The sequence below is a fragment of the Staurois parvus genome, unplaced genomic scaffold, assembly GCF_062004578.1.
Source record: "Staurois parvus isolate SC_StPar_1 unplaced genomic scaffold, SC_StPar_1.0 ptg001066l, whole genome shotgun sequence".
NCBI lineage: Eukaryota > Metazoa > Chordata > Amphibia > Anura > Ranidae > Staurois > Staurois parvus.
The window spans coordinates 2544319-2557374 of record NW_028318862.1 but is presented as its reverse complement, the minus strand read 5'-3'; the positions used below and the strand labels follow the sequence as shown (position 1 = coordinate 2557374).

Here is a 13056-nt window from a genome sequence, read left to right as displayed (position 1 = left end):
CGCACTCCTCTCCCTGCACTAAATTCTCACTGGCATACATTCCGCACTCCTCCCCTGCACTAACTACCCACCACCATACATTCCGCACTCCTCTCCCTGCACTAACTACCCACCACCATACACTCCGCACTCCTCTCCTGCACTAACTTCTCACTGCAATACATTCCGCACTCCTCTCCTGCACTAACTACCCACCGCCATACACTCCGCACTCCTCCCCTGCACTTACTACTCACCACCATACACTCCGCACTCCTCTCCTGCAGTAACTACTCACCACCATACACTCCACACTCCTCTCCCTGCACTAACTTCTCACTGCCATACATTCTGCTCTCCTCTGCTGCACTAACTACCCACCGCCATACACTACGCATTCCTCTCCTGCACTAACTTCTCACTGCCATACATTCCACTCTCCTCTGCTGCACTAACTACCCACTGCCATACTCCCCGCATTAATTACAGAGGTACATGGATGAATATAGGAGAGGTCATGGATGTACAGAATGGTATATAGGAGAGGTATATAGATGAACAGGATGGTATATGGATGTACAGAATGGTGTATATATATATATATATATATATATATATATAGTAGGACTAGCATCTTTTCCCCTTGTTCTGTACTGTGCATTCCCTATACTATGCAAGTCATCTCTGACTCTGTTTAATCACACCCCCTTTAAACAACACCCAACTATTTAACACAAATTAAACCATGCCCACTTTTCATTTTTATTTTTCTTGATGCCCACTTTTGCTCTTGCACACGGACCCACTGATTTCATGATACGCCCCTGCCTCTAGCATCAGAGGTCAAGAGTCCCCCACCTTTCTTTACATCACAGTGCATCCCCTTTGCCTTGTGCTGCTGCTGGGAAGAAGCTGGGAGTGGAGCTGGAAGCAGAAAGTGGAAGGTCTGGAGGAAGGACCAGAGGAGGGCTGGAGTCAGCTGCGGCTGCACAGATACGTGCAGGGTCTGTAGGAGGAGGTCTGTCCTCCTGTCTGCTGCCGACAACTGAGACAGGGTTAGGGGCAGAGACGAGAGGGGTGCCACAGCTGCAGGAGAGGTGCAAGGGCCACCTGTACCTGTATTAGACAGTCACTCACAATCTTGGACATTATTAAAAGGAGATGTAATACCTTTTATGCATGTTTTCAGGGGGGGGGGGTTGTTTTTTTTTTTGGTTTTTTTTTTGTTTTGCTGTGTCCTGGTTAGAGAGATTTACTCTCTCTAATTTTCCTGTTCACCAGTGTCACCAGAATGAAAGGAAGGGTAAATCTAAAATTTTGAGCTGCCACCAGAGCAGGAATATCAGGGAAGTCATCCAAAGGGGGTACATGCTCCCGTGACATGTCATAGAGGGGATTTATCTTACATTGAAAAGATATCCTCTTCCAATTGTTTCTACAAGACAGAATGTAAACAGGACACAGGTGGCAAAAAAAACAAACAAAACAGTCATTTTAAACCTCCCCTACTTTATCCAAATTAAAATAAGAAGTTTTATCTTCAGATTTACTGAAATTTTACTTCTATATTGACCCTGCTGCACTTTTACCAAAATAGCAAATTTCACCAAGATCTCATGATTTTTGCTGGAATTGCAACAGAACGGAAACTCATTTTAGTGTATCCCGAGTTGTTAAATTTAGTCAGAATATTGAGCCAATTGTTTTATAGAAGGATTGGATCCAGTGTGTGTCCGCCATTAACATTTCATAGTATATTTGCTGAGACAACCTGTTTGATCTGATGCTCTTTATGCTGCGCGATGTACCAGCTCAGGCTCACCATAACTTTTTTTATCTTTCATGTCGTTGGAGATTAGCATATTTTTAGGGCAGATGAGCAAACAAAATAACAAGATCCTCACAGCGGTTTCATTCCAACCTGTTCCGCTGCCTTCATTGAAGCTTTATACTACAATAGAGCCTGTCTCACTTGTTTAGAGTCGCTCTTCCATTTTTTTACCCTAAAGACTTTCGGGCAACGCTTGAAAGAAACCTATCCACTGCAACATACCTAAGGATCAGCTGGAATGTTTTAAGAATGGGCAGATGTGACATTGTTGGAAAGATAAAGATTTTCCTGGCAGGGCACTCCCATTTCAGAGCTGTTTAAGCAGTGCACGTCTGCGTAATTCTGTCTCGCCGCAGATTTGCATCAGTGCAGATAACACAGATGGAGAGATAGTGCTTGGAGGCCACAAGCACTATCTCTGTTTTGTTGTGCTGGATATGAGATTATGTCTCTGTGATCCCAGTCATCCTAACTGAAAATGTAATAAGGCAGCAGAGGAGGCTGTCTAGGGTGCGCACATGGTGGGGGCTGCAGAGACAATACAGGTTCTGCTTTATAAAAAGTAAAGCATATGCAGAACTTCCAGAGAAACTGGTTGAGTTTTATTGAAATAAAGCACAGGGCAGCTTTATGAAACCTGGAATAAAACATGGAGAATACATGAATTGTTAAACAGGTTTTATAGTTGCCCTGTGGATTTATCTAAATCCTTCTTTTTGATCATTAAGCAATAACGTTTCTACATCCTGCAGAATGCAGCTAATCTCGCATTATGTTCACTATAACCAGCAGTCAGAATAGTTGATATTAGCACAAGATCCTTCAGGAGCTTTGAAGACAGAATGAAAAAGCAGACTCAATGTTGATATATTTGTTTAACTGTCATTAAGTTTGTGGGACAATGGGCCATGGGGAGATCATTGGAGACCATGAAAAAGGGGTGATATCTGACCAAAAGTTGATTAGCTAGGTTGAATTATTTCACACCATTCTAGCGAGTTACAAAGTTGGTGGGTTATACCGCTGTTCCTCAACTTTTTTTTCAGTTGCGACACCCATGCAAAAGTCTCAAGGCACCCCAGTCTAAAATATAAAAAATGTTACTTATCATTGGGAAACCTGAGCCTCCTCAACTTCACATCAGATGTCCTCCATCACATCAGAAGCCTCCATTAACATCAAATATCCCCCTTTATCCAGGCTGTTACCATCATGTTAAAGGTTCCCCATGACATTAGAGTTCCTCCTTATACATGGGAGCATCCCATCACATTCAGAGTTGCCCCTATACATGAGAAGCCCCTATACATCAGTATTCTAATCACCACAGAGCCCCCCACTTTTCACAACAGAATCTCCATCTTTTGGCTCCAATAGTATTGCAGAGGACAGTAGATGTCGGATGTCTACAGGAGGCAGATTTCCGTCTTCTCCAGAATGCTTTGAACCACCCTGAATGCCGCCCGTTCTGAATCAGAGTTGTCATGGTGATATAACCCTCTTGGGAAAAGGTTCCTTGTAACCCCAAGGGGGGGGGGTCTCCTTAGTCTTGGGTTTATAGTCGGTGGGAAGGAGGCTGGCCCCCAGGCTGCTCCAGGAGAACAAGTCACGGTGATTTCCATGACTAACCAGGTCCCAGACCCCCCACTGGTCTGGACCTGCGTTAGTTGGGCAGTACGAATTCACATATTCTGTCCACTTGATCTCCTGCCTTGGCTGTTTGGAAAAGCAAAGATAACTGCTTCTTCTCCGAGAGGTTCCTGTGTTGCTGTAGGTGTGGGGAAGAGGTTTTGAGCACTCTGTCTGGTAGCCAGCACAAGATTGGGAGGTCTTTTCAGTTTCGGGGCTTGATCTTATGATTGGAGAGGGACCGCCTGCCCTGACTCCCTGGAGCCATAGGCAGAGGCCAGAAATGCTCTGCCCTGTTGCCAGCGCTTCAGTTTGGAGTAGGAGCTTCACTACATCAGTAGTTATCAATATTCTCAAGTGCTCAATCCAAGCTCACTGGGAAATTCCAACTCCCTAAAATCTCTAATGTCCTCCCATCTCTACTCCACTGCACTACCAAACTGTGGATTCTCCTGAAGCACCTCAAATATCAATCCCGGGCCACCAAAGTCATAGCCTTCTATGGGATTGCTGTTCTCCAGCTACGGATACAGAGCTGGTATACCATTGTAGCGCCCAATACCCATCATCCAGCATCATTTCCATCTGGACCAGCCTATCCAGCTCCATCAGTCATTCCTCCAGAGGATGCTTTCCTAGGAACGGTATACGCAAGTCCAGCTGCAGCCAGTACCGATCCATGGGCATAGGGAGGATCTTTCCATAACAGTCTTGCTCCACTTGGAGAGTCTCCCTCCAGAGCTCCCAGCACATCGCATATCTCAATTTCAGCACGTCCCAAGCAGAACCAGGCTCTCTGTACTGGGCGAACATCTCTTGCATTCACCACTGGAACTCCGCTTCCATGGCGACTGTCTCCTGGAACACACCACCAAATGTGACAGACTGCATGACCCCCAACTGGGTATCACCGCCAAACTACAGCTTCCTCCACTCTAGAACCAGAATATAGCAAATTTACCCCAAGCATCAGACAGAACCAATGTTTGAGTAAAACAGGATTGACTTTATAAACAACCATCACAGAATTTATACACAAAAACCTTCCCCCTAGACAGGTATGGCACACATTACCAGTCCCTTCAAACCTTTGGCCATAGAGTGTATTTCTTAGTCAGATGATTGCACCAGTGGTGGACATAGTCACCAAAGGCCCATGTACAAGAACAATGTTTTGGCCCATATATATATATATATATATATATATATATATATATATATCTTTATATCTATCTATGAATCTCAATCTAAAGTCAGACAGTGGACAACCCATTATAGCCATTCTGCATGTCTCAGTGCCAGAAATGCTGGAGGTGAAGGCATTGCTTCAGCTGGATATTGCAAATCAAAGCATTGTTACCCCCTTCCCACCTCTCCTGGTATCCCTTTAACTAGTCTGTTACACCCCAGGAGCAGGAAGTTCTATCTAATCCTGTTACCACTATGATTGGATGTCATAGTGGTCACATGATCAGGAGTTGTTCCTGCCAGTTCCTATTCATTAACACGGACCTGTCTTTAGCAGCTTGGTCTCTGTGCTGGGAACTCGCAGTGAGCACACTCTCAGAACAAAGCCTATGCCATCAATAGCCACATATGTACGGCATGTGGGTAAAGTCCACCCTCTTTGCTGTCGTACATATGCATTACATGGGTTAAGGCATCTATTCTAGCACTGAGCCATGTCTAGCGCTACGTAACAGTGGTAGGGGGTCCCAGCACTCACTTCTGGTATAAATGAAACCTTAGGTCCCAGAGGGTTCTCCAAAAAATGTCCCTTTTCCTTATGGTGTTGTAAGACTACTGAGTCCTGGACCTCTGTTTGTCCTTTGTTTGACCTAAGTAGAGAACTTTGTGTTGGAACGAGTGGTAAAACCCTTTCTCTATTCACTAGCTAGCCCTTACCCTAAACCACTTTTGTGTTTATGTCTATGATATTCCATTCCAGTTCCATACAAATCTCAACAGTCAAGAACGTAGAAAGAGCCGCATGTGTAGTGAGAAGCACTGTATTAATTATTTTTTTTTTTTTACCATAATTAGCTCAAATTTAACAGTGAAGAAAAGCTTGGGATAAACTTACTGATATATTTGAGAAAGGCACAAAAATCTACCATAGCTCGTAGCAACAACTGGTTTGATCCCATTATTAAATTAGCTATTCTCATTGCCATGGGTGAGAGCACATAATTGCTACTTGCATTTTATTTTAAGAGTCCAATGTATTTTTAGGTCCAGTTTTATTTTTAATAAAAATATAAAGCATAATAAACAATAACCATGAACTTGATATATACTATAATATAATTTTGTAACAAGTTTTACTATCCATTCATAACGGCATATTAAAAGCCTAATGTATTTTTTAAGAGGAAATAAATATTGCAATTTAACATATTGTGAACAGGCGCTAAAACTGACCATGCTTATTTTGAGCATTGCTTCTGAACAGGACCCTCGGGATATCATTTACTTCCTTAACAGAGCTGCACAACTACTGTTCTTTGGGGCCCCTGACATGTAAGGATTTGGGGCCAACATAATCATTTTGTTTAGGAAGAAAAAACCATACTCTATTTTTAGTACGGACTATAATGTTTACAATAAAGTGTTCTTATAGCCAAAACTTGTGTTTTCCATAGAGAAAGGAAAGGCAAGAAACTGTCAATTTTTTAATGCTGGTAGTGAAAAGTCTAATGAGAGTGCCAGACCAAGAAACTAAGAAAAAATCTTTAATACGAGTGTTAAAGGGGTTCTAAAAGCAGGATTTTTTTCCTTAATACATACCCTGCATTAAGGTAAAAAATGGCCCGTTGGTTATATAATCCTCTCACCCCCCTAAATACTTACTATCTCGATCCAGCACTCTGCCCGAGTGCATCAGCACTGCTCTCTCTCCTCCTCCCCTCACAGGACTCAGTGGGAGCAACAGAAGCCATTTGCTCCTGCTGCTGTCAATCAAATCATCGGAAGAAGGAGTGGGGGCAGGGCCAAGCTGCACTATGTGTATCAATAGACACACACACAGCCCGGCTTGGAAGCGAGCCTGCAAGCTTCTTATGGTGGCGCACCAAGAAGAGGGTGAGCCTAGAGCACCAGTGGAGGGCCTGGTAAGAGGAGGTTAAGGGCCAATACCTTAGCACAGAGCAGGTAAGTATAACATGATTATTATTTTAATTGAAAAAAAAATAAATAAAGCTTTACAATCACTTTGGGGTGTATTTACTAAAACTGGTGCACTCAGAATCTGGTGCAGCTGTGCATGGTAGCCAATCAGCTTCTAAATTCAGCTTGTTCAATCAATTTTTGACAATAAAACTGAAAGCTGATTGGTTTCTATGCAGAGCTGCCCCAGATTTTGCACTCTCCAGTTAGTAAATAACCCCCTAAAATTTATACAAGAAGACATAAAGCAGCCAAAGCATTTTAAGTTCTCATAAATGTCCCCCTTCTTCTATAGCTGCTACTATACTGCTCCTCGGCACTTTCTAAGTTTTATTCTCCAGATTTTTTTTCTGGTTACTTTGCCGTTTTTGAGTCCTTATAACTACATATAATATTTGAGCCCTGAAGAAGGGGGAGATCTTTGAGCCCCCGAAACATGTTGGCCGTTTTATGTCTTCTTGTATGAATTACCACTATTATTACATTCTCATTAGATTTTCCTATCCAAACTTTGGGTTCCCTTGCTAAGAAATACCCTGTTTATGCTGAAAGCAGAATCAGTGGAGCCATTGCGCCCTGTACAAATGTAGGTGATCTTCCTCACCCACAAATTTTTGGCAAGTGAAATCCAGCACCTCAGTCAAACATGTTCCCTTTTTTATTGCTGCCTGTGTTCCCAATAGAAAGACTCAGCCACTCTATTTTTTCTAGTGGCCAATGTCTGTATCAGAGAAAGTGATGGAAATTTAACATATATACAGTTGTCACCAATACAGAAGGTGAAATCTTATGGGAACATCAGTTCCAGAGGAGATATCCACTAACTTTTGAGAGGTTTCATCTCATTTCCTTTTGCATCTCCAGGACAGGGAGTTAAATGCAATATTTCCAATGGGACACAGACAACAAATAACCTATTCCTACTCTGTTCAAAACTGGAAAAGAAGTTTTGGCTATAAATACACTTTACATATACAAAACTGGAAGTACTCTTAATGGCTATATCACTTTCATTACTTCCAGATATACAAGAGTTGAGATGAAATTTTGACATAATTGTATAGAGTAGGCACTGTTTTCGGTCAGTTCCTAGACTTGTGTTGAGAGAGGCAAACGGGGCACAATGGCCAAATGATTTACATCCTAAATGTCTAAAAGTTAATTTGCAAAGAGAATGTATAGTTTCAAAGAAATACAATTAAAATATATATATATATATATATATATATATATATATATATATATATACTTTTTAATTAGTAGTGCTGAACAGTTTGCCGTGCTGTGCTTGTCTATCAATACAAAGCTATTAATTAGCTAAAAAAAGGTGAAAATGTAATATATATATATATATATATAGTATTTGGATGAATACTTCAGTAATGAGTGGCAGTGAGACTCTAGTGGAAAGATCTCTGCAGTTTAATTCCCATCCCCACCCATGTGCTGTGACCATTTTTGGGGGTCCCAGTCATCCTGTTGGACTCTTCATTTTTGCTGCTTTAGGCTCCATGCACACTTTTTTTTAAGCTCAAAGAACGCTTGATAAAAATGCTGGCAATAGCGTTCTTTAGTAGTGTTTTAGTAGCGTTTAGGAGTTTAAGTATTTTATTAGCATTTTTGTACATGTAGAGGGAAAAAGATAGAAAAATAGCTGTTAGGTTCGTCTTAGTAGCGCTTAGTAGTATTTAGGAGCATTTAGAGTTTTTTTGCTGGAAAAACGCTGCCAAAAACTCTACATAAACAATTTTGTTTCTGCTCCTAAACGCTGAAACTTGAAAAACACTACTAGCCTACAATAGTGTGCATGGACAGACAAAATAACACCATTTAGTTTCTATGAGCAGAAAAGAAGGCTGATAACAGCTTCTAGGAGCTTAAAAAATGCTATTGTGCATGGAGCCTTATAGATAATGCAGAAAGAGTTCTCAACTCTGGAATCTCCCCAACATACGAGAAGTTGTTCTGTGATTCAGCCTACCAGTCTTCCTCCATAACTAGAGTACCTTCACCCTTTACTTAGGGATTGCTAAAAGTTTGTGAGAATCAGCCCCTGAAGAACGGAACTGTGCAACCCTGCCTAGTTGGCACCACTCTGTGCCAGGAGATTTCTTCTCAGTCTCCAAGGAACAATGGGGAGCCAACTAAAATTATCTGTTTTTAGGGAAGCCGCTCTCCTGAGGCTGTCTTAATAGGCCGTTTGTATTTTTTATAGAGAGTCAGACCATCAATCCAATTATCTGGATTGTGTAATGGTCTCTCTGCAAGCATGGTCACCCTTAGCGCCTCTCTAGCTACCCCGGTCTTACTATGTTGTTAGGGCTGAGAACACAGAGAACGCTCAGGAGTGCAGAACAGAGGGTGCCACCTTGTAAAATATGTGTTTTCGTTAATTGTTTAGGTGTATAAGATTCCTTACGGTAACTACACCAGGAAGCTGACCGCTTGTGTGTCCACCATAGGGCTGCAGAGTGACGTTTGTCCCAAGAAGTGGATGATCACCTCTTCAGCCTGCGACTCTCGCCGAGGGTGGAAATTCGACTTCAGCTTCTACGCTGCTGACAGGGAGCAGAATTACACCAGGTAAGCTTCCTCATAGAAATCCCACCAAGCAGTTACAAAAAAGCCACCACAATCTTGGCTAGTGCCCTTTGAAGTGCAGCTCTAGGCAAGGAAGGGAAGGGTTGGAACAAATGTCAGGTTTTTATTGCTAGACAAAAGTAAAAAGCAAGGTGCTCAGGGGCGGACTGACCATTTGGAAATTCAGGCACTGCCCGAGGGCCCGGGGTCAGTAGGGGGCCCCATTAGATGCCCCTGGTACCTTTTTCATAGGCTTTTTTGAGTTTGGGCAAGGACACAGGGGCCCCATGATCCCCTTTTGCCCGGGGGCCCCATGAGTTGTCAGTCCACCCCTGAAGGTGCTGTAAACAAATTTTCAATAGATCAGTTATTTGAATTGACACTGGGCCCACTAATTCTTGTTGAGCACAACTCCAAAAAAATAGGGACACCCCTCATAATGGGGGAAAAACCCAACATTGAGAATCTAAATATATACAGTCCAATGAGAGTGCCAAAAAGTAAAATATTCAAACGTTTTTATAGATAAATACGGTTTATAGCAGGAAAAAATTCAATGCATTTCAAGGGTCAAACAGACTCTTCTGTTATCAGAGTTTAGGAGTTTTGATTGAGCTTGAATAGATTCAGGTAAGCTCTGCCCAGGTCTATTAGACAATAGGAGGGTCCTCACATATGATATAAATACATTTCCAAGCCCCATAGGGCCCCTGTGCAGTTGCACAGTCTGCATAAATGACATGTCACCACTGAAAGGTGTGCTGTTTAAATGTCAAATCCGCCCAAGTGATATTTCATTATTGTGTGGATGCTGATTAATTTACATGCTGTGTTCTTATGGCTCTTAGGGGACGATTTACTAAAACTGGAGCACTCCGAATCTGGTGCAGCTGTACAAGGGAGCCAATCAACTTCTAACTTCAGCTTGTTCAATTAAGCTTTAACAATACAATCTGGAAGCTGATTGGTTTCTGTGCAGAGCTGCATCAGATTTTGCACCATGCAGTTTTAGTAAATAACCCCTTAGAGTCTGCAATGGTGATGTTTTTGCACTGGAATTGTCAGCTGTGCCCAGCTGCAGCAACCATCACAAGGCTGAATAATGGTGTCGCCCACCCCTGTAGATTGATAAATATAACTGATATGAATGCAGAAATACCACTGAGCCTTTTATATTAAAAAATATCTTATTGAAGAACCCTATGGCATGTTGGAATATCCAAGGCCTAGAAGTATAAAAAGCCTGAGGCACATACATGTTGAGTGGTACCAGGCTGTCTCTTGGTTTATTATTATTTTGGTACATATTCATACATATTCTTCACCTGGCCAAACAACTCCCAGAAATGGCATTATCCCATCCTGCCTTGTTGATAGGACATTGCTAAGACTCTCCTAGCCATTACTGCTCACCACATCTGTCACAGGAGAGAGCTCCCAAACCCAGGGGCGGACTGACAACTCATGGGGCCCCCGGGCAATAGGGGATCATGGGGCCCCTGTCTCCTTGTCCAAACTCAAAAGAGCCTATGAAAAAGGTACCAGGGGCATCTCTTGGGGCCCCCTACTGACCTAGGGCCCTCGGGCAGTGCCCAAGTTTCCAAATGGTCAGTCCGCCCCTGCCCAAACCCCTACACATTTGTGGTCCATTATCTCCTCTATCACAGCATCACTGAACTCAGATCCACTGTGACTGGGGGGAGAGAGCACAGGCAAGGGGTTTGAATTGGCTGAGTATGTCCTAGGAATGTTCTAGCAACAAGGCAGGGTGGGATAATGCCAACTTTGGGAGTTTGCAACCAGGCTTCAGGAGGTATGTAATTGATTTATACCTATAGCAAAGGCCTAATTTAACCCCTTCGCGTCGGCCCTTTAAGGGGTTTCTGATGCCGAGAGCTGGGGTGGGGTTTAGGGTTATGTGACCGCCGTGATTGGCGGTCACATGATCGGAAAGGTGCTGATCGCAAGAAGAGATTGGGACTTTTCCGTGGGACACCGAGACACGTACTGGGAGCGCGCAGGGCATGTGCCCTCAGCACATGTTTGTTTACAAATGCCACGCAAATATGCGGCCTCTCGGTGTCAAGGTCCAGCTGCCGAGAGGCCACATATTTGCGTACGCTCGGCGTGAAGGGGTTAACTTGGTCAAAGCTACACAGTTTAATTTTATCTACAAGTGCCCCTTACCTGCATAGGTATTTTTTGGTAAAGGTAAACTAAGCCTTTAAAGCTGAAGCTGTGCGCCATTTAATCTAGTTTTGAATTCATTAAAAAATAACATTTTAAATAAAACTAGCAGACGTATTTTATAATTTTTTTTATCAGCCTCCTGTAATCGCCTATGCAGCAGTACTAAAATTGGGAAAGGTAGTGGTAATACTAGGAGGCAAGCATGTGGTTCTGCACAGCACCTCCTGCTGGTAGCTTCCAGAGAGGAGAGCAGACCATTGACCTTATTAGTGTTCTGATGCTCTTTCACTGCCTAATCACAGGCAAGGGGGGGTTATTGAGCATGCTGTATGCAGACTTAGACTGGCCATACAATATACAATTTTCTTACAATTTTCTGACCAATGTCTTTACAATTTCCTTTAGATTTACCTTCAGTTATGTAGTGCAAGAGCCTGCCTAATTGGATACAATTGAAAGTGTTGTTTAGGTTTGACCTCCTATCAGGGGCGGACTGACAACTCATGGGGCCCCCGGGCAATAGGGGATCATGGGGCCCCTGTGTCCTTGCCCAAACTCAAAAAAGCCTATGAAAAAGGTACCAGGGGCGTCTCATGGGGCCCCCTACTGACCCTGGGCCCTCGGGCAGTGCCCGAGTTTCCAAATGGTCAGTCCGCCCCTGCTCCTATTTTATGGTTTTTAGTAAATCTAAAGCAAAATTCTCAAGAAAATTGTATCATGTACGGCCAGCCTTACCAGCAAATATCAACCATAAATTAAGTTTGGTTTTCTTAAACAGATCGGAAGACAGAAAGTAGAAGCACCACACACTGGAACCCAGCCACAATATAGAGGCGTAAAGATACTGCCTCAGCCTGAACGCCTCCTGGCTATGCTCCTCTGACATGTTTAACCTGCCTGTGGGGATTAGTCATAGAGGCTGAAGCCATATCTTTACTTCTCTATATAGTGGCTGGGTCCCAGTGTGTGGAATTTCCACCTATTGTCTTCCGGTCTGTTTCTGCTAGCCTGGATGAGCTTGTTTGAAAGTTGGTACCCAATCTGGGCTTTGGACTGCATAGGGAATTTTTGCAATGCTTTGTATATTGGTTTTCTTAGAGTTTAGCTTTAAAGAAATAAAGTTTCAGCACACTTGTAGAATACAATCACTTTTATCATATGAAGTGTAGAAAATTGTGTGACCATACAGATGTAGTGACCTCACAATTAATGTGTCCTGGGGGCTATTGTAATTGGAATGTACCCTTGGGAGGGAGAAGGAGAATCTGCAATAAGATCAGCACCCCCTGCAGATACTTTGATCATTTCCAGCATGCTGAATTAGGCTGTTTATTTGACCTCTCCATCAGCACACTGCAACTCTTCTTTCAAGTGGTCTGTCTAAGCTGTATCCTGCTTATTCCCAGGACTGGATAGATGGCTTAGCTCAGTGCCTCCGCGGCCAGCTCTCCTATGATCCGCGTGCTTGGTATTCCGGTCTTGTCTGGGGAAGAGGCAGGCTTGTCAGTCTAAATGTATTATTTTTATGGACAGCAAACCTTTATATGGACATATAATTCTTGCAAAAGCCCATGATTATATTGTCTTATTTGAAATAGTGATTCATTTTAATAATGGTAATATTTATTAATACTTAAACAACCTGGAAAATGAGCAAATAAATTATACTTATCTGTCAGGCG

The 13056-nt window shown here is 42.8% G+C and overlaps 1 protein-coding gene across 1 annotated transcript in view; it reads left to right on the top strand.

Moving 5' to 3' along the window:
• The window catches only part of DISP3 (dispatched RND transporter family member 3), a 205456-nt gene that overhangs the window by 146781 nt on the left and 45619 nt on the right, over positions 1-13056 (top strand). Inside the window, exon 13 of the mRNA XM_089658398.1 lies at positions 9006-9187. Within this exon, the coding sequence (XP_089514524.1) occupies positions 9006-9187 (182 nt within the window). The remainder of the gene's footprint in view (positions 1-9005; positions 9188-13056) is intronic.